General features: G+C 37.5%; 1 protein-coding gene and 1 long non-coding RNA gene across 14 annotated transcripts in view; one reads left to right on the forward strand and one right to left on the reverse strand.

Moving 5' to 3' along the window:
• Positions 1-22725, forward strand: part of Celf2 (CUGBP Elav-like family member 2) — a 303253-nt gene that overhangs the window by 196559 nt on the left and 83969 nt on the right. For all 13 annotated transcript variants that reach the window (XM_048367901.1, XM_048367889.1, XM_048367902.1 and 10 more), the window contains exon 3: positions 3740-3822. In XM_048367901.1, coding sequence (XP_048223858.1) covers positions 3740-3822 — 83 coding nt within the window. The remainder of the gene's footprint in view (positions 1-3739; positions 3823-22725) is intronic.
• Positions 19707-21865, reverse strand: LOC125367255. The gene is made up of 2 exons (XR_007214028.1): positions 21103-21865; positions 19707-20256 (listed from the first exon to the last, which is right to left on the reverse strand). It is a non-coding gene; the product is annotated as an uncharacterized LOC125367255 (long non-coding RNA).

Below are 22725 nucleotides of genomic sequence, written 5' to 3' on the forward strand. Positions count from 1 at the left end.
AAAGTTTGCTTGCCAAGCATAAGCACCCATGGAGCTAGCTGTTATGTTGGAAGCAAATAAGCAAGCTGTAAGGGAGGTAGGTGTATTACCCACATTCTCCTGGTTGTTACAGTAAAAGTAGAACTTTTTTTTATATAATCTTGAAGAATCTCCATTCAAATAGATATACAATAAAAGAGGTAAGTGCTACTCATCCTTTGAAAGGACCTATTGTGATTTGGCCCTGATTTCACCATACCAGTCACACAGGGAAGAGTGAACTTGGAAGGAAGGAGAGACTTGGAATGTCTTACCAATTCTCTTTCTGTGCATTAGTTTCCTTTCTTCCTTCCTTTTTCCCTTTCACCTGCTTTCCCACAAATGCAGAGATGCCAACTCCAGAATTTCCTTTTCTCAAATAGAAAAGAAGGTGAAAACCACTCACCTTACCCATCTTGTATTTACTAAAAACGAACTTACTCTAGAAGAAAGCACCATATGTAACCAAATTCATAATAGCATAGAAATAGGAACAATTAAATGTCTTCTTTTCCAGGAGCAACATTTTAATATGTAAGGAGCAGGTGGACTTTGTTGGTCCTCATGGGTTCTTAGGTGGTTGGGATAGTGGCAGGGATTTTCTTTGGTGCCTAAAGCAGTAGTTTCCTTTGTGCCTGAGAACACTCCGTTGCTGAGGGCCCATCATTCGGGGCACAAAGTTTTCTCATTTTATTTTGCCTTTGTTTCCTGCTGCTTTTGTCTTACCATTGTGTTTACTTCCCCATTTTGAACCTTGTCATTTCATTGTTCTTTAGGACAATCTATATCTTTCCTTTTGAACTTAAACTTTTTATTCTTTATTATTTTTTTTTTTTTGCCAGTCCTGGGGCTTAGACTCAGGGCCTGAGCACTGTCCCTGGCTTCTTTGTGCTCAAGGCTAGCACTCTGCCACTTGAGCCACAGCGCCACTTCTGGCCTTTTTCTATATATGTGGTGCTGGGGAATCGAACCCAGGGCTTCATGTATACAAGGCGAGCTCTCTTGCCACTAGGCCATATCCCCAGCCCCAACTTTTTATTCTTGACTCTGAGCATTTGCTTTTAGCCAAGTTTTTACTCTTCCTAATTTCCAAACACACTATTTCATCCCTTAACTTCAAGTGTCTCATCTCCAAAAGCTACCTCCTAGAAAGTATCAGATTTTGCCTCTGATTTGAAGCTTTGCTTATGATGGGAAGTTGAAATTCAGAACTTCCCATTGCTTTCCTTGTCCCGAAGCTGACCCCACTAGCCATCTGGAGGAAAGGAGAATTGATTCAGCCTTTTCTACAAGTGTTTAGAAAGCTGTCCCTGTTTTTCTTTCTCTAAGTCTAACAAGCATAATTTATATTTTTCTCCCTCTTAAAAAATGATTGCAATAATAATTGAAACAAAAAGTGGGGGAAGATGCTGGGGATGTGTCTCAAATGGTAGAGTATCTTCCTAGCAAGCTGCAAAGCCCTGAGTAAAACCCAGACCCACCACCACCAAAAAAAGTCTTTCTAATAGGTTGCTAGAAACTGAGACTTTCCTGTTTAAAATGATTTCTTTGTAATTCATATAACCTTTCTGGGGCTACATTATTCCAGTGAAGATACAGTCGGTAGTTAATTCAGTAAAAGGGTAGCATGTCCATATGAAACGTGGTCAAAGGTAGCAAAATAGCTGAATTGAAGCTTATAAATAGGAATGGACAATCTCTTCATAAGATTCCTTAAAGAAATTTCATAATTTTCAGCTCCTTCCATCATTCAGATGATGCATTTAAAGGGTTTTGTTTATTTAATTGTGCTATTTCTGAGGCTTGAACTCAAGGCTCTACCACATGAGCCAGAAGCTCCATTTCGGGCTTTCCTTTTAATTGGGACGGGTGGGGGAGGGCTAATTGAAGATAACTATCACAGACTTTCCTGCCTGGGCTTGCTTTAAATTATGATCCTCAGATCTCAGACTTCTGAGTAACTAGGCTTACCGGTGTGAGCCATTGGCACACAGCAGTACATGGTGTTTTTTAAAACACCAAGAAGCTAGGGCCATAAAAAAGATGAAGTCTGTGTGTTTATTCTTGGTGTGTTGTGGTTAAATCAAGTGTAAGACAACAGGTTCCAAATTTCCAAATGATGGGAAGCATCTTCAATCTGTTGAAGAATGCTGAAGGCATTGTACTTTGTGTATTGTACTTTGTTCCTCCTTATTCCATTGAATTTTATTTTGGAAAATCAGATTGCTGATACGTGATTCTAAATCTTTGGTGGCTTACAGTACTACAGCTCTGCCTGAAACTGTGTCATTTTTGTTCTGCGGTTTGTCTTATTTGCCTCATTGCCTTAAAGAGATCCAATATCAAAGCGGGCACCGGTGGCTCACATCTGTAATCCTGGCTACTCAGGAGGCTGAGATCTGAGGATCACCGTTCAAAGCCAGCCTGGGCATGAAAGTCTGTGAGACTCTTATCTTCAATTAACCACCAGAAAACCAGAAGTAGTGCTATATGGTTCAAGTGGTAAAGTGCTAGCCTTGAGCTGAAGAGCTTAGAAACAACTCCCAGGCCCAGAGTTCAAGCCCCATGGCCAACAAAAGAGAGAGAGAACCAATATCAGTGCCTTAGTACTCTACACTTCTCTCATGCTCCTTGTTGTTCTTGTGTGCACGTACCTCTCTAGCTCTTTCCTATTCCTCTCTGGTTCTATGCATTAGGACCCTTTCTTAAAGTTGAAATAGAGCTTCACAACTGTGATGAGTGCTTTACTTTATCTGTTTTTCCTATCATTCTAGACTTGCTTGGACAGCCCAGATCAAATGTAGCAAAGTTTTTGACTACTATCCCCCCTCCCTTTTCCAAGACTGATTGTTCAAAGAAGGTGTATGCTGATTTATTAAATTGTTAACTAGTATTTTTATAATTTGAAGAAGGGATGACAGCCATCCTTGAGAGTACTGAAGGAATGGTCTAAGATTTCAACATCATTTTCTTTGGTGGAGAGGTTGGTTGGAAAGAGGGCATCTTCTGACCTATCATAGAAGAGCTTGCAGCCTAAACTCCCATGAGTTCTTGAAAAGGAGAAGTCCGGAGATGTGCCACAGCCACATTTAATGAAAGGACCAGAGTGTGATAACCTCTGTTTGGACACACATCCATTTTTATTGTAACCTGATTTCTAAACTGGTTTAAAAAAATAGCTTTCCATTTTAGTACACTTTGATTGGGTAGTCATATGTACAAAACTTTGCATTATATGCTGTTACAGGAAAAGCATTATCTGGAGTTCTTAAGAAATTTATAATCTTGTTGTCTCCATCTGAAAGTGTTTTTAAAAGTGTGATGTTCTAGAGCTATCCTTTAAGAAAATTACAGTTAATGTAAGTTTATGCTATTGTTTCTGTGATTAAATACTTTTCTCTATATAGTTGCTATGCTACAAGTCCCATTAACACCTCACCCTCCTGCTCCCTCTTCCCACCTCATTCCTAAGTAGCTGTATTTCAGATAGTTGGTGCACCAAGCTACAAATTGATACCCAAGGTGGGTAAAGTTAATAAATGTAATTTAAGATGAAAGGCACTGTGTAAATGCTCAAGATGTTGTTACTACTGCTCTCATGCATTTTATTATTTTTAAATTGTGCATCCTTTTAAGTAGATTATATATTCGCCACAGTCTCCATTATATCTAGGCAAAGCATTCACAGAATTTTCTAAAACCTTTTCATCTCTCTCTGTAGGTTGTTGTTTCGTAACATTTTATACAAGAAAAGCTGCACTTGAGGCCCAGAATGCGCTGCACAATATTAAAACTTTACCTGGGGTGAGTTGGTTTACTTTTGTACCAAAATCACTTTATTGCTTGAAAATGGTTCTTTCAACTGAAGGTTCTAGTTATGGGTTCTTAGTCCCCAAAATGACTTTGGTCTTTTGAGGAGTGTATGCTGACCCTTGTTGCCGGCAGTAGCCAGACCTGCTGGCCAGCCCATAAAGAAATGCTGGCATTAACGCCGACAAGAAGAGCTCTCAAATAGCATGTTCCCCTGGTTAGAAAATCAGAGGGACCCTACTGAGTACAGCAGCTGCCAAAGAGTATTGGGTGGGCTAAGATTTTTAAAGGGGTGGGGGGAAGCCCAACAAATGGAAAAGGAAAAGCTTTTACTCACCAGGAGCCCCTTTTCAAATTTAGCCTTTAGATTTTCTTTTCAAAGGACAAAATGTACCCTGTACAGCCATAATATTAAGCTTCCTAATGATTTCTAAACAGTCAATGATGGTTAACAAAGTCAATGTTTTAATGCCCAATTTGTGGCTTCCTGTTGATACAAAACAGAAAATACAAAGCTTACAGTATTACTTTTCCTTTTGTTCACAGTAATATTTGATGATTAGCACAATTTACTAGAAATGAACTGTTGGATATAGCAGCTTTATCAGAATACATTATTTTTAAGGAATTTCTTGTACTTTTATGTTTTATGTGATAGTGTAAGTTTCCTTATGCTGTTAGACTTTTTTCATTTACCAAATAGTGATGAGCTAATTAATTCCATATCATAATGATAGACATTAGTTATTATGATTGATGTTTGGTAAGTAGTATGAATGTAGTAAATCTGGTTTGATATCAAATGTTCGTAATGTTTCAATTAATAATTTTGACTTTCCGAATCTGTAAAATATACAAATGTATATGTACATGTGAATATATGCACACATGGAGATATCTAATTCCCCCAAAATACAATATTGTGTAATTTACCCGCTAAAAGCTTTACAATATTTGCAGTACTAAGATGCTCAATAGAAGCTTTTCAGAATATTAGCTTCTTAATCACCCAATGGTAATAAGTTATGAACCTTGGTTTTCAAGCATGCCACTTTGACTTTCACCTTTCATGTGAGAAAATCAAAGATTAGGAAAATATGTAACTCCAATTTAATTTAACTACCTAAAGACTTCTAAGGTGGTTTTTAATAAGGCTGTCTTTATTAAGTCTTAAGTGCTTTGCTTAGTGGTTTAAAAAAAAGTAGTAGTAGCTTCATTCTGCATGTAAATGGAGTTTTTGCAGTGTAACTTTAGAAGGTTACAATGTAGGTTATATTCATTGACTGAAGCAACCAGGGCAAATATTTACTAGCTCTGTCAACAGCAAAAGAAAATACTTTGTATTTTCCAGTCAATTAATCAGATAACAAACAGCACTTTGTGTTCTTTCCTTTACGGATACTTTACAATAATAAATACATAAAATCCCTTCTAGGTGATAACTTGTTATTTGCCATTTAGTTATAAGATTTGATGACAATGTCATCTTTTAGCTAAGTGCAGAGCTTGGCTGATAGGGCTGCATCCTCTACACAGCTCCCAGCTTACCATCTTCCTGTGTGGAAGTATTCTGCCAAGCCCAGAGTTAGGATGAATGAGCCATGCTGAAGGATAGATGTGCTGAGTAATCTTCTGTTTGGGATACCTTTGCTTTGTTTTGTGTTGGCTTTTTGGGGGTTGGTATTTCTTTCCCTGATACTGGGCCTTGAACTCAATCAAGCCTTGTACTTAACAAGCAGGCAGTCTCTCATTTAAGCCACCCCTCAGCTCTTTTTGTTGTAGCTATTCTTCAGGTAAGATCCTACTTTTCTTTCCCAGGCTGGCCTAGACCGATTCATCCTACTTTATTCCTCCTCTCTAGCTGGAATGACAAAGCACATGCCACTGTGCCCAGCTTTTTTTCTTTGAGATAAGGTCTTTCTTTTTTCCAGGGCTCTCCTTGAACATGATCCTTCCAATCTTCTTGTTAATAGCTAGGAATATTAGTATGAGCCATCATCCCCAGCCTATTTAGCTTATCTTACTCTGATTTTTTTCTTAGCCAATAAATAAAATTTTTATTTAGGGGAAAAATTCCACTTTCTATCCTCTTCCCAAAGATTCTGCATGTGGAATTTAGAAGTAGTAACTTTGGAGACCAAGCATGAAGGACAATAATTTGAGAATTGAGAAAGGTAATTATTGAATTATTTTTACCCAGCTTCATTTTAGTATGCTCAACTCTTTGAAGCAGATTAGACAAAAATTTGAAAAGTCAGGCCTAATTTGTAAGATACATGGCCTTTACAATATACACACTTGCTATATTTATTAGTTCAAGTGTGGTAAGTGGAAAATAGTTCCATATTTTGCATTTGTGTGCAACTTTATATAAATACCACCTTTAACAGCTTCAGGGAAACCATGAAAGTGGTTGTCTTTCAACTGTGAACCTTTGGTGGACAAGAAGAAATGGAACCAGACATAAAAGATTAATGCATATTCTTGGGGAAAAAATATTACAGAGTGCCTGGCTGTTTGATTACAAGCCTTGGAATTAGTCAACATTTCCATAATTCTAAACCAATATACACCTGTTTCCCCACTGTGATGTGAAGGCACAACTTAATTTAACAGAAACCCTGCTGTGCTAAATCTCTCATTAAATACCAAGTGCATTCGGTAATTTAAAGTTGTAGCACTATTATTTCAACTGGTTGTCTTCATATTATGAAATTAATAAGAAATTAATGATGCACTTTGCCATATGCCTTCAGTTTCTTTCTGAATAAAAATAAAAAGGATAAAGAAAAATACATCACCAGCTGACACTTTAAAGCTTTTATGGTTGTAATCATTTTCCTGCGGGTAAAATCCATTAAAAAGGCACTTGCTGTCTTAAAAGTGTCCGAAACTTTCAATGTATAACAAGATCAAATAGTGTTGCGGGTTTTTTTTCCCTGCGTAATTTTCTTTTGCAGTTGATGTTTTGCACCATAAGGAACTTTTATCACACAACCAAACTTGATTAATCTTTAGGGATTTGCTTCCCCCATTTTTACCATCTTCCTATCTTGAGGGAAACAAAGAACTTGGTTAGTACAGAAGGGTAAAATAAGCTGATAGGACTATCCCATACAGTTGAACATGTCTGTTCTTTTACATGTTCTTTGAAGGGTCACCTGAATGACCCTTCTTTCCATGCCTTGCATGTATTTTAGAGAGTTTAGAGACCTCCTCATGAAGGAAAAGGAGGGGGTAAAGGATAAGGACTTCATGAAACAGTACAGAGTAATTGAGACTACATTTCTCAGTCTGTTTTTCACTGTAGAACTGAGAAAGATATGCGCTCCTCTGCCTTCTGACATCTTCCACACAAATCCTAGAAATTCAGAGGTATGAGCCAAGGGATCAAATTTGACATCTCCACATGGAGAGCAAAGCATGAAATGTAGGAGTCTCTTCCCTTGGATTCATCAGGGTCTCCTCTAGAAATGGTTGCTTGATGATTAAGCAACAGATCAAATCTTATGTGTACATTACCCATTAATTATTGATATATTGTGAGAGTAAATAAACCAGAATGGATTACTATATGCCTACTATATGCTAGGCACTAAACAAGGTCTTGGTGGTAAATAGCTAGTACCAAGTCTGACAAAGTTTTCTAGTTGGTCTAGGCAAACGAAGGACAGGAGAACAGACATTAATACATTCTTGGTTTATGCTTTAGTACTTTTCTGTTTTACTTCTGACAAAATTCTTGTTACACACACACACACACACACACACACACACATCTCTTTTGAGTAAGTAGCCTGAAGGGCTATTGTGGCTGTGCACTGGTTCTTCTACTTGATGAACCATCAGTTTTGATACGGCATTATTAGATTGACTTTTTCCATTATTGTAATAATTGTGTTCTTGGACAAATTTTGATTGCCTCTACCAAAGAAGAGGTAATAAAGTAATACAGCAAATTTGGTTTGAAAAACAGTCCTTTCCTACCTTTTATGAGGCAGTGTAGCTCAGTCTGGCCTTGAACTTGAGGTCCTCCTGCCTCAGCCTCCTGAATGCTGAGGTTACAATAGTCTCCTTTCTTTACGATTTGAGGTCAGCATAACAAACTGGCATTGTCACCCAGTAGAAGCCAGTGTCTACCATTGTGTATCTCAGAGAAGAAATCCTTATAGAGGCAACCTAGAAGATTGATTTTGTTCTTATTGACTTAATTTTGCTCAATTAAAAATAAATATTCAAAAAAACCCTAATTGAAGCACAGAAAAACTACCATGACCTTTTCAAAAATCAGATTTCAAGGCCAAATATCCTTGTGCCAAAATAGCACCAAGCCTTCTGTCACTGTCTTCAAGGTCTTAACACATACTGTCTCTAGTAATAAGGCTTTTTGATTGAAAGTCTACAGCAGTATCATTAGAGCATTCACTGTATAAATTAATTTAATTAAGAGTGTAATAACAGGGATACAATTTTGAAAAAGCTCTTAAATTTTAACAGCAAGAAAGAATCTTCAGAATCTAAATGTCTTGTAAAATATTAATTGCAAATTTCTTCCAGACATTTTCTCTGAATATGCCTTACCCTTTTTGTTCTAGAATCACTACCAGTTTTATTAAATGCAGTTTATATTAAGGAGTTACTGCCCTAAGAGAACATTTATTTAGAGCATTCCATTTGAGCACTGGCATAGTGAAAAGGTGTTTTATAATAACCTATACAATATGAGCAAGATCTATGCATAGATTTGAGATATAAAAACAAATGAGCCTGATCTAGTAGGAGGAAGCTGTAAATAAAGTGTCCTCCTGGGACTAAAATGATCACCCACACGAACTGACTGAATGAGCCCTTTTCTGGCTTTCCCTGGAAGAGACAATTTGTGTGGGTGGCCACTTACTTCCCAAGTGAGGTTTAACTTAACTCTCCATAGAATTATCCCCTTGTGTCCTTTCTAGATTGATCTTTTCGGTAGATAGCTTAGTTCTCACTGGGATCAAATTCAGTTTGCCCATTGTTTTGAGATATTCATTTTCTTTGAAGCAACCCTCCTAATTATTAATATATATTCAGTGTCTTTATTGCCAGAGCCTTTGTCATCATCATTATTATTTCTGTCATAAATCTCTTAGTTCTCATCTCTTTGTATTATGGATGTTTTCCCTGTTATATTTATTTAAAATTGTAAACAGTCAAAACATCTCTACGAACATGTTTGAATCCTCAAATTTTCTTTCATATGTAATAGAACATGCATTCATTCAACAAATATTAATGGAATTTTTATTACTTGACAGTACTATTACAACACTAGGGAATAAAAAAGACATGGTCACCACTACTATAACTGAGTCACAAAAAAAAATCAAAGTTTGCACCATGCTTTATTAAGTACCTATTGGAAATTTAATGTCTAGGTAATAGGTTAGTCTTATTTATGGTAGCATTTCAAAAGGTGTCAAGATTTACTTTTTTTAAGATAATTCTGTCCATAAATATTCCAGATGTTCCAAAATATAGGGTAAACATAGATTTATGTTATTACATGTTTGTTCCCGTAGTGGTCTGGTTTGTTTGTATATCTTTATGCACTGATACATATTCATGTACATACACATATGGATATAAGCTCATACAAATTAAAGTCCTATTTTTCTATTTGGCCTACCAACATACTTTTAACCCCTTTGGGTAATTGTACAAAGGAATTGCCATTTAACAAAGCAGCTTGTAAATACAGTATATCTTGATCAATGTTACTCCTTTCAACATTCTCCCAATCCCTTTCCTAACTACCTACCCCTTCCCTCATTGTTCTTAATTTTATAAGACATAAGTGGGATTCTTGTCTGCATTTTCCACCTCTTCTCTTCATTTCTTTTGCCCTTGACCCCACTCCATGCCTTTCAAATAACTGCTTCCTGGTGTTTTATTTTGCTGAACTTTAGTTTTGGCTTTCTAAGGAATTAAACTGTTTGAGATCTCCCTTGAATCTACCATATTTCAGTTAATACATTTGTGTACACATGCATACCCAACATATTTACTTTTGAATTTGTAAGCTACCTCTAGCTTCCATATAAAGGTAAAACATGGATCCTTTGTTTCTCTGGGCCTGACTTACTTCACTTAAGCTGTGTGGGGGTTCCTCAAAAAATTATACATAGAACTATCCTATGACTCAGCAGCTCCACTCCTGGGCATCTACCCAAAAATTACAAACCAGGATATAGTAAAGCCACCAGCACAACTATGTTCATTATAGCACCATTCACTAAAGCCAAGGTATGGAATCAGCGCAGATGCCCCTCAAAAAAATGTGATGTATACATACATATCTTTTTTACTCATTTTTTTACTCATCCATTAAAAAGAATATTGTATCAATTGTAAAGAAATGAAAAGACTTGGAAACAACTATGTTAAGAAAATCCAACATACTTTCACATTTCTGTAGCAACTTTCTTATCATAAGCTTCCTAAACTCAGCTCTTCAGTACAGGTATAATTCTTTGACTCAGGTTTTGGCTATACCCTGTACATGTGAGAGGATAGTTGAAGACTACCATTTAAATTTAATAATGATGATCTTTATCTTTCACCAGTTTAAGCTTCTGGATCCCAGGAAGAAATACAGCATATAAGTCATTGTTTCTATTTGGTAGTTTCTGTAAGGGTGAACACTTTCTATGGAGCAATCCAACAAATAAAATGTGTTTGCCTTGGGATATGTAAACCAGGATGTGCCTTCTTCAAATTTATATTTACAGAATTGGATGTCAACTAAAATATTTGGCCTCATACCACTGCCTAAAAAAAACTATTTCCCAGCTATATGTGTTGTTTTCAGTACTTAAATCTTGCAGAAATAAAAGCTACAAGAACTCAGGTCTTTGTTCTTCTTTAAGAGTACTTTTTAAAGACTGATTAAGAATGAGTGCCAAGGTAAGCTGTGCTGGAGGCCCTTAGATATAAATGCCACAACAGGGGAGGGAGCATGGCCAAGGTAGAAAACAAGTCCTTAGAGGTACTCCGTCAGATATGACAGGATTGCTTCCAGCTCACTGGCTTAGACTCAAAAAAGTTGGAGAATAGAGGGAAACCTTTGGCCCAATGACTCCCCATCTGTGGGCCCAGACCCTAGAGACCTGAGAATGTATCACCTGAAAAATGATACAACTTCAATCTTATTCATGAAATCTGAGCGTAGTTCGGGAAACTATGTTCATTTGAAGCAGACTGGCCAGTTCTTTACCTCAAGCTTTAGGCCAAAGTGGGTATGGGAGGGAGAATGAGGAAACAAGAAAGGAAGGAAAGCATATGGAGAGTTCTGGGAGTTCTTCCCCCTCCACCAATAGGGAATTATCTGAGCCTGGATAAGGAGTGGCCAGGGTCAGAAACAGTCTTAAAGCTGCAGTGCTCAGGCAGGTCTGGTTAGTGCTAGGAAAGCCAATGCTCACTTGAGACTGGTAAAAAGCTTCCTGTATTTCTGTGCTTGCTTTATTATGAATTGTTACTACACACAGGTGCTTGGAAAGTTCCATTAGTATTATGACATAAGCTATTCATGTTTGATAATAAAACAATCTATCAGGACTATATCATCACAGCTCTTGGTACCCACAAGTCTTTGAAATGAAAAGATAAACAGTAAACAGTGCATGTGGGACATTGCAGAAAGGGACTCTATGACAAATGTTCTCTTTTTATCCTCTTCATTGTTCTTGTCATTGCTTCCAATCAGTACTCAACTTGCATGTCCATGCTGCCATCCCCTCCTATGCTAATACTTGAAAGCACTTGAAATTCTTCCTTTCTTCATCTCAAAATAAAGTAGTTGGACTAAGTGATTCTTACAGTTCTTTCCATTCTATGTCTTGCCTTGTCTGAAGTCATGCATGTCCTACTTAATGAAAACTGTCTCCTGTATGACTTGACTTGCTTCAGTTATAGCTTAGTAATTTGAGATTACTTACTGAAGACAAATTTGAATCACTCTTTTGTGGCCAGAGATGTTGAATATTCCTTCATGTGTCTATTGGTCATTCTTAATTCTTCTATGGAGAATTCTCTCTTTAAGTCTTTAGCCTACTTATTGATGGGGTTGTTATCTCTGAGAATTTGCTTTTGGGGGGTTAATTTTTGAGCTACAATTATATTTTAGATATGAGGTCCTTGTCTAATTATATGAAGTAAGATCTTCTCCCAATCTGTGAGCTTTCTATTTATCCCGCTAGCTATGTCCTATGCCATGGGAGAACTCTTCAGTTTAATGAAATCCCATTTATCTAGCCGTTCTTTGATTTGTTTTGTTTCTGGAACTTAGGAAGTTTTGACCAGTGCCAAAGAACCCCAGTTTTTCCCCTGTCCCTGCCTGTAATTATTTTCAGGGTATCTGATCTTACATTGAGGTCTTTGACCCATTTGGCATTGATTCTGGTATAGGGTGATGTGATATATAATGATATAACCAGCTTTCCGCATGTGAATAGCCAATTCTGCCAGCATCATTTGTTGAAGAGGCTGTCTTTCTTGCATCCTATGTTTTTGACTCCCTTATCAAAGATTAGGTGGCCATAGTTCTCTGGTTGAAATTTCTGAGTCTTTTATTCTATTCCATTGATCCTCAGGCCAGTTCATGTGCCAGTATCAAACTGTTTTTATAACTAGGGCTTTGTAATCGAGTTTGAAGTTTGGTACTGATATTCCTTCAGCACTGTTCTTCCTGCTAAGGATTGTTTTTACTATTTATGGTCTTCTATTATTCCATATGAATTTTTGGATTGCTTCTTCTGTATCATTAAAGAGTGTTGTTGAGATTTTGATGGGTATTGCTTTGAATTTGTAGATTGCTTTGGGCAGTAATGCCATTTTCATGATGTTAATCCTCCCAATCCAGGATCATGGGAGGTTTTTCCTTTTACATAAATCTGCTTTAATTTCCTTTTTCACGTTTTTAAAGGTTTCATCATAGAGGTCCTTCTCATCTTTGGTTAAGTTAATTCCTAGGTATTTTTAGGCTATTACAAAAGGAGTTGCTTTCCTGATTTTGGCCGTAAAAGAAATGCAACTCAAACAACAATGAAATTCCACCTCCCCCCAGTTAGAATGGACATTGTCAAGAAAATGAATAATAACAGATGCTGGCAAAGAGATGGCCAAAAGGCAACTGCTGTTTCACTGTTGGTAGGAAGGCAAACTTGTTCAACCACTCTGGAAAGCACTGTGGATATTCCTCAAAAGATTAAACATAGGGCTGGAAATGTGGCTTAGCAGTAGAATGCTTGCCTACCATGCATGAAGCCCTAGGTTCGATTCCTCAGCACCACATAAACAGGAAAAAGCCAGAAGTAACACTGTGGCTCAAGTGTTTGCCTTGAGAAAAAAGAAGCCAGGGATAGTAATAGTGCTCAGGCACTGAGTTCAAGCCTCCATCAAAAAAAAAAACCCAAAATTAAAAAGACTAAACATAGAGCTTCCTTATGACCCAGCAATCCCATTCCTGGGCACTTACCCAAGTGACCACTTGTGCTACTAACACAACATATTCATTGCCTCGTTATTTACCAGAGCTAAGATATGGAATCAGCCCAGGTGCCCTTCAGTGGATGAGTGGATCAAGAAAACGTGGCATATATAAACAATGGAATTCTATGCTTCCATCAGAAAGAATGACATTACCCTTTTTGTAAGGAAATGGAAAGACTTGGAAAAAATCATACTAAGTGAAGTAAGTCAAACCCAAAGAATCATAGGCTGCATAGGTTCCCTCATTTGTAATAACTAGAACATGTCTATAAATCTACCAGTTAATCCAGTGGATAGTAAAAGACATAATTACACTTGGACATGATTAAATAGTGCTCTAAGCATTGCACAATGAGAACAAAGGAGGATATTCTTAGGAGAAGATCACAGTGGCTCAATAGCTATGTGCATATGACCAGATAAAATGATGCTTATTGAAATGAACTCCAAAAAGTGGAAACAAGATGGTTTTTTTTTATTGTACTGCTTGTAGTCATTTCTTTTTTCTTTTATTTTTCTCCTTTGGCTTATTCCCTGTTGTCACTGTTTTTCATTTCTGTACCCTTTGCCTTGTATATAAGTTTACCTGATTTGGGAAGGGAAAGGAGATCACGGAAACAGTGGGACAAAGGGTGAACCAGTTCATCAGTGATACTCACTAGGCAATATGTTGGAAATGAATTTTACAATCTGGGGGTAAGGGGAGTGGGTGAGTGAGAGAAAATGAAGGAGGGAGTAACACTGTTCAAAAAGAAATGTACTCCTGGCCCTACCTGTGTAACTATAACCCCTCTGTATATTACCTTTACGGTAACATTTAAATTTAAAAAAAAAATCTGAATCACTCAAGGCCACACTGTTCACTTTGAAATTCTCTAGGCATTTGCCTCTTCCATCTTGAGAAAACAAAAAGGCAAGGGAAGGGGGCAGAGCTAAAAAGTCAGCTAATGCCTTGTTTACAGCCTGGGTTTGCCATGAAATGCCGTTTAACCTAATGAGGTTCCAGGATTATTGGTGGATTTCTTTTATCTATTTGATTTCTGTCCCCAGTTAACAAGGATAAGTGAGTCATCTTTGTTTAGAAATAGCTTTGTGGAGTTGTTTATTTGTTATCCTTTCTAAAAATATTTCAGGTGATATCGATAACACATTCGCCTTGTTATACTGAGAATTCTAAGGTGCCAGGAATTAAATTAACTTCTCTGACCTCCTCTAGCAAAGCAGTGACAGAACTAAAAATAGAAACAGCTTCTGAGACTCCAGTAGCTTGGCCTCATGATAGTGAATTTGGGAAGAATGTTCACCATATTTTAGAGAATAGGAAGCAACTTAAGAGGCCAGTCTAACATAGCAATAAAAAGCATCATTACAAAGTTGCTACTCTTTATTGATTGTCCCTGTGGAAGCCCCATAACTGTATTTGAAACTGTCACAACAACCTCACAAGGCATATGTGTTAAATAGCCCCATTTTACTGACAGAGAAGCAAAAAGTCAAAAGTTAAGTGAGTGCTTTGTTTAGGGTTACCCAGCTGGTAACTGAGTTTGCAGGCAGTGAGGATCAAACCAATTTGTCTGAAGCAAGGTACTTTCCACTCTGCCATGTCCAGCCCCAACTTGCCAGTCCCTGCCCCTGCTATCTGTAAGGGGCCATATTTTCTTACTAACCGGCTATCCCAGAATTTGTTGAATTCTGCCCTTTCCTCTGCTACATTCATAACATAGTGTGCTGAGCTGGGGGTTCTGGACAGCAAAAATGTGCCAGTTCCAGCTCTGCAGGATGTCACCAGGGATCAGCAGAGGCCTGGAATCACCTAGACACTACCCTCCCCTGACACAGGCACATACACGGCTCCTGAGTTAGGGCTCATGTCAGCTCTGCTCTACAAGTGAAACCAAACTCCCTCAAGGAAGCATGGGTCGTAGAAAATGTGGTACATGAAGCAAGATGTTTGCTCAGAATGAGTGTGAGGTTACTAGAACAAGTTCTCTGAGAAGAGACTACAGGTAAAAGACAGTCATTACTGTAAGAGGAACTGCTTTGCACAAATGATTATAAATGCACCATCTTCAGAGGACTATAGCTGTATCAACATCATCTCATTGACATTCTTGTTATTAGTGGGCTTTGCTTTATCTGCATCCACAGACTTTCCAAACCAACCCACAATGTGCATTCTAATGCCTGTCTCCATCCTTCTGTCCTCCCTTTCCTGCCCCTGTCTCTCTGCTTCCGGTTCTTTAGGGTAAGGGCAGAGTACGACTGAAGCTCATTTCAGAAGAGTGAGCAGAACCCGTTTTCTACAACCAGAAACATAAAATGGGGCAGGGGGTAGGGAGAATCTGTGCCAACCATGAGCTAAATGAGGAAAAACTTCAACCCACCCATCATCCTCACAATCTACTGCCCTGAAAACACCTGAGGGATGTCATAAATCAGCTAGTTTTACCCTGTGGTTTTATGGATGAGGGAACTGAGATCCTAGCAATGGTGTCTGCTTGGCCATCTCAGCTTCTGCATCTGCAGCTCTTGGCAATAAGAAATTGGACCTCACTACTAGTGAGACCCTTGTGAAACAGCCACATGCAGAGCCCACAAGCCCAGTATGCTGAATCTGAACCTAGTCCCTCCCATCCCCAGCCCTGAAGGACAGTGCCTGTTGCTCTCTGGGCCTGAGCAACATTGAGGAGGTCATGGAGACACAGGCAGCAGAAGTGCTAATTCCTACCCTCCCTGTTTCTGCCCTGCCACCTACTCTGTTTTGTCCCTCTAATCATCCTCTTGCTTCATTATAAGGCAAGTTACAATGAAAAGCCACAGGACCTGACTGGGATATTAAGTTCTCTGGTTACTTCTATCTAGTCATTACATCACAGTCTGTTATCCTACAATTAAAAAAAAAACTTAAAAAGAACTTTAGTCAGATTTTGAGGACAGAGGCTTAGTTACCTCTGATGCTTTCTCACTTACCAGCTAATGATAATATGGTTAGACCAAGAAGTTCTCAGCAATATCTAGACCCATACTTTCCATAGCACTGCCTTGCTTGGGAACAGGAAGGATAGAGTGGATATGAATACGTTCCCAGACACATCTCTCTCCACTAGAAGCTTAGCTCGGTTTCTATGAATTAGACCCTATATTTTAGCCAACACAGTAGTGTTTCTTCAGAAGAGGAAGTATTTAAGTATACACGAGGAAATTGTGACATATTTTGTATTAAGCAGCATGTGATGTAGAGGTATTGTCAGCATGTTATAAGTATTAGGAAATACAAATTTGCTGTCATTGCATATACTTTATATGTGAGGTGCAGAGCAGACCAATAGTTACAGTTAGGATAAATTTGTCATTAGCAAAATGTGTGTGTGTGTGTGTCTATGTATGTTTCTGTGTGGGTATGTGTCTACATGATTGCTAGTTTTGAATGGCTTTCGGAGCTTACATAATTTTAGTCAATAATCGAGTATTCAGTTAGTAAAAGTAATAGTAATATGGAGGCAGAAAAATGCTTCCCCAAAAGCAAAAAATGAAAATTAAATAAATAAAACTAATAGTTAACTTACTGAATATTTATCCTGTCAAGATTTTGTATATACCTGATCTCACGTAAGTAATAAAATAGTAATTTATTTTCTAATTCTGGTTGCCTTTCCAACTCTTAAGTCTGTCATTTAAGTTTGAGTTAAAGTTGCTATATCCACTGAGAAATTTTCTAATGACAAATTAACGAATATTCTTCATGGCTAATAATTGGCCTATTCCAGCTGGAGGCAAGTACAGTAGACCTTCTTTGTACTTGGAAGCCATGTTCTAAGACTTCCCCCTCACTGCCCCCGCCCCCTCAGATTCCTAAATCCTCAGATATCTCTGAACCCTGTATACAGTTTTTTTCCTACCTGTGCATAAGGTACAGTGTGGAGATGCTAAGACAAAGGAATGATTCATGCCCTGGACAGGACTGAGCAAGATTTTATCATGCTATGCAATATGAGGTGCACATTAAAATCTACCCATAGTTTGTTTCTGACCATGGATAACTGAAGCCATGGAAAGCAAAACCTCTGATAAGAGATGACTGTTGAATGAGATGTCAAGACAACTATTGGTTAATTTAAGCTACACTCATCCTATCATTCTAATCCATTGCTAGTAGTTAATGTACTAGAATGCAATAATGCTTAGGATGTTTTATTTGTAAGCTATCACTTAAGAGCAGAAATTTGGTAAGTTCCTTTTTTTTCTGCAGCTTTTAGAAGCACTGAGTATAATTACAACTCTGGAAAAATCCTCACAAGTACTACTGACTCATTTATTTACAACTCTCAATCACAAAGTAACTAAAATCATTCCTAAGTCAAAATTGTGCAGATATAGAACCCCTGTAATTAAAACTTAAGTATCAGTAAATAAATTTTTTTAAAGTGTCAAATGGTCAGGAAATCTTAGAACTAAATTGCAATAGTTTTATGATTATTTGAACTTGTTATGTGGGTCAACAGAAGAAGTAAGGACATAGGGAGAAAAGTAGACCAAATCTAATGACAGATTACAAGACTATAGCAGCTCATCCTGTCCACTCTCTCCCACTTTGTATTTAAGGAAACTGAAGCCCAGAAAGGTCACATGGCTACCAAAGACCAAACTTACTGCTGGGAGTAGGACTACAAATCTTGTTATGCCTCCCACAATTTCAGACAAGACTGTACAAAATGCATCATTTGAAGAATCAGAAAATCAGAGCCCATGTTATCAGTCTTCCCGTGTCATTCCCCTCTGTGGTGTGAGCTGTCAAACTTAGTGTTTCTTTTTCCCTATTTCCATTCTCCAAGGAAGACCCAGAAAGATAATAATAATATTCTTCCTGGCCATTTATCTAAAAAGATACTTGAGGTGCATGAACTTGTAAAGAATTCATGAAGAAAAAGGAAAATGATTCCTAATATTTCTGTTGGAATCTATATTCAGGGCAGTGATTTACAACTGTGAATGCACAGTAAAATCACTTTTAAAATTCCACATGGCAGGCGATTCCATAGGCAAATAAAATAAGAATCTTTTATGTGGGAGTCTGATACGAGTATATTTAAAGCTTTCCCCCAAAAAAGTCTGAGAAACGCCAATGGAAGAAATAGCCATCATTGGTTCCAAAGGCTGGGTGTTCATGACCAACCTGTTTTCTGCTTCTCAAATTCATCTGAATTCACGGGAACACACTGTCAGCTCCTAATTGTCTTCCTACAAGTGCAGCATAGTCCTGGGAACCAGAAGCGTGGGTCTGCAGAACAGCATTGACATCGCCTGAGAACTAGTTAGAACTGCAACTCTGAGGCCCTACTGTAGACCTGCATTTAAACTGGATCCTCAGCTCTCACCACACATTCACATACACAGATATACTGTCATAGTGTTGACAGCACATTTTGTGAAGATAACTAAGGGAAGTGATGGGTTGGTTAGCTTGATTGTGGTCATCTTTGCATAGTGTATCTTTCCCATAATTGAGAATAACATATTTCACACTGTAAAAATGGGTTTTTTTTTATGTTTTAGACTAAACCTGAGATATATGTACACAGTAATGTTCGAGATGCACCGTTCTGTAAGAGTAGACCTTGCCAGTGCTGTATCCTGGGTCTGCCCCATGTCACAATACATGAAGGCAGCCTGAATATATGTGAATTAGATACCTCTTATAACCACTGAGTTGCTGTGTTCACTTATCTATGAGTACCAACGAGGGCGAGGAACAAGATCTAAGATGGCTAAAGAAGTTCCAACCCTGCTGACTTTTCACACCTTCTGACCTGATTATGTAGGGCACAATGCAAAGGAGCAAATGGGGGATATAAGGATGCCCCTGTTTTCTACCATCTTTGAAGGATCCATTTTATGTGCCCCTCTTATTTGTACTCTAAAGCCTGCTGGGAAATCGCTGAATGGGATTTGTATAGAATTAATACATCCCAAGCTGTTAGGGAATAAATGGAATTGGTGCTATTGGAAGCAGTTTTTCTGTCCAGAACAAGCTAATTCTAAAACATGAGGAACAATTTCCTCTGTACTCTGAAATTTCCACTTTATAGAAAGCATGGGAATGCAGAGCTCCCTGAAGGATGAAACTTCATGGATTTGAAATTCCTTACTAGGAAAGGAAAGCATTTATTACCCTGTTTCATTAGATAGTCAGAGCTTGAGGGACTTTTGCTGGCAAAGAAAATTTACTACATGAATGCTAAGGTAGAATACATTACTGTGTGATAAGGAATGCTGTATAGGCATGTGTCTTTGTGTATCTGCCCTAATATAATCTGCCCTAAACAGTTGTAAGATTTCCTTTTGAGGGTTTTTTCATTTCTTATGTATTTGGAGAAATTATTCACATTTTAGATTATTTCTGATCACTTAAGAGTATAGCTAAGATCCTTGGTAGCAGTTTGTAAGCACAGAATCATTTGTTGGCACATAAAACTATGGCTTACCATGACCAGCATTTGCCTAAATTAACAACTACTGCTTATCAGACCAACCTCAAAGACTGAGTTCCAGTTATCTGATAGAGGATCTATATGGAAAAAGAAACAAAGTGGGACCACATAAGAAAATAGCACATCCCAAGAAAAAAATATAAACTCAAAGCCTAACACCAGCTTGGTTTCATGTTAGACTGAACAGAAAAGGACAGATAGAAGCAATATGTAAAATGAAGGATAAACACCAGGTTTTCCTTGAAACATCAAGCACATTCTGTTTATTTTGCTCATGACAGCCACATGACTAACTCTTGAGGAAGAGATCCTGTCAGCTGAGTTTACATATATGATTGATATATTTTATCCTCACACTCTTCTACCCACTTAAATATTTCATTACCTGGCTAGAGGTGAATTGATAAATTTAAAACTGAAAAAATGACTTCTTTTTTTTCTTATATATTTGTTTTCAAGTTTATTTGTAGAGAGTAAACATTTACACACATGTTCTGCTTACTATTATATTTAAAAATTCCAGTGAATATTTTCTATAACAAACAATTTTTATGGAAAATTAATCATTGTTGAAAAATGTTTAAAGACTTAAACCATATAAAATTATTTCTATGCTATCCAGCTAACAAAACAATTTTTAATAGAAACTGTGTATTTCTCAAATGTAGCCTATTGTGAATGGTTGAATTTTCTAAGAAGGAGAGCAGCTAGACATTTTTATTGTGCGATTTGACTCTTCTGACTTTGAAAAGTTGCTATCTGTGTTTCTTTCCTGCTTAAAACCTGGGCAGTTTGTGACTATTACCAACGTTGTGCTTTGGTGGCAATCTGTGACTTCTAAATCTCAGTCGCAAAAAGTGAATCCACCTTATTTCATTCTACTCCTTTCTTTCAAAGAATTCTCCTGTCTTGCTTTCCATTCTTAGGCTACCATACCATGATGAAACCCAAATTCTCCCACTTAGCAACATTCCATGGAGAAGTCACAAGACCATATATGCAAAGAAATTGGAATCCCTTAAATGTGCAATGTAAGGGAATTTTACTGTGCTATTTCTATGCATCCATACATTGTATTTTGAAAAAATATCACTCTCTGAAATATTCCCTTTCTCCTCAATACATACATAAAAACAACCATTGCTATCTCTCTGACTGATCCATTTCTATACTACCGTTCTTTTATACTCATGTCCCATTACTGTTACTATTATTGGATTGTTGTTTTCTCTTCAGATCGTATAAATCTTTCGCCTTTTACTAAAAAAATGACTTCTTAATGATAAATTTTTGGAGATTCCCAACCATGGTACTATCTGTGGCTATGCCTTTGATTCAGATGAGTTGAATCTCCTTGACCCTTAATTTTAGAAGAAGAAAAAATAAGTCAGTAGCTCAGACAAAAATAGGATCATGTGATCACCTTAGCTCACTAGTAAAAGTAAGTGTGAACTCTCAACTCACTTGACCATGAAATCTTGTTCTTGGAAAGGAAGGAAAGAGTAGGAGCAAAGTCGCTTCTGTCTTTTTGGCTATCTTTGATAACATACTGAGAAGGTGCTTTGATGATGGTAAGAGTGGGCTATACTGATATTCAGGACACATTTCTGTTGTATTTTTATGTAATCTCAAAAGAAGACAGCCAGTCACATTCCTGGCAAAGATGGAAGAATGTGTTGCATTCAGGTCAGAACTCTGATGAGAGACAACTCTGTTAACATCAAATGGCAAGTGCTTACTTTCCCCCAAATAGCACCCCACAATCCTGTGTAATCATGACCTTCATTCTAGCATGACAGCACCTATCAGATAGATGCTACAGTTTGGATTTTCAGGGTGTTTTCAAACATGCTGTCCTGACTTTCTTTTCTTAATATGATAAACTTTTCAAGTTTATTGTAATGTGATATCAGTAGCTCCAGTGGTAACTTTATACAGCTTTACTAACACTGGACACTGGTGGCTCATGCTTGTAATCCTAGCTATTCAGGAGGCTAAGATCTGATGATTTTAGTTTGAAGCCAGCCCAGGCAAGAAAGTTCACGAGATTCTTATCTCCACTTAACTACCAAAGAGCTGGATGTAGAGCTATGGCTCAAGTTATAGAGTGCTGTCCTTGAGCAAAATATAGCTCAGGGACAGTGCCCAGGCCCTGATTCAAAACCATCACCAAAGATAGATAGATAGATAGATAGATAGATAGATAGATAGATAGATAGATAGATAGATAGATAGCTTTACTAGGAAAGGTCAAATTTAGTTTATAGTTTAATAACAAGTCTAAAACATGAAAGAATAAATACATTTTTATTTATTTGAATACATTGTTCCTCAACCCAACAGTTGTTTTTTAAAGGGAAATTTGGATCATGGCTACTTAGAAAGTTGAAGAAGCTGGATTGGAGCAAAACTGAGCATGAAAGGGAACTCAGAAAGATAGCCTAAGCTATGTGCCTTCTCAATACTCTATAACTATGAAAAGAAATAAAGTAACAATACTTTCTCCCAAAATAAAGGGTGTGATTTTTTGAAGAGATAACTGGGTGTGATAAAAAATATTGTTCCTAAACCCTAATATACCCTATGTTGTGTTCACTCATGTGATTATATTGGGTCTCTTGTTATTCCGTCTTATAGCTTCTACAACCTCATTAGAGTATTGATTACCAAATACTTGTTTTGAATTATACTTCCCTGGTAATCCTTAAGCCTAGATAGCCAATATTTTTGCTGAACACAACCACTTAAATTGCCACAGGAAATTGCAAAACTAAAGTCATTATTTTCCTACCACACCCAGAGCCCCTTCCTTGTATTACTGTGTCAGTGAAGGGGTAGACCAGCCGGACAAAAAGCTAGAAACCATGCCCACTTTCTCCTCTTC

Source organism: Perognathus longimembris, chromosome 18 (assembly GCF_023159225.1).
Source record: "Perognathus longimembris pacificus isolate PPM17 chromosome 18, ASM2315922v1, whole genome shotgun sequence".
NCBI classification, from domain to species: domain Eukaryota; kingdom Metazoa; phylum Chordata; class Mammalia; order Rodentia; family Heteromyidae; genus Perognathus; species Perognathus longimembris.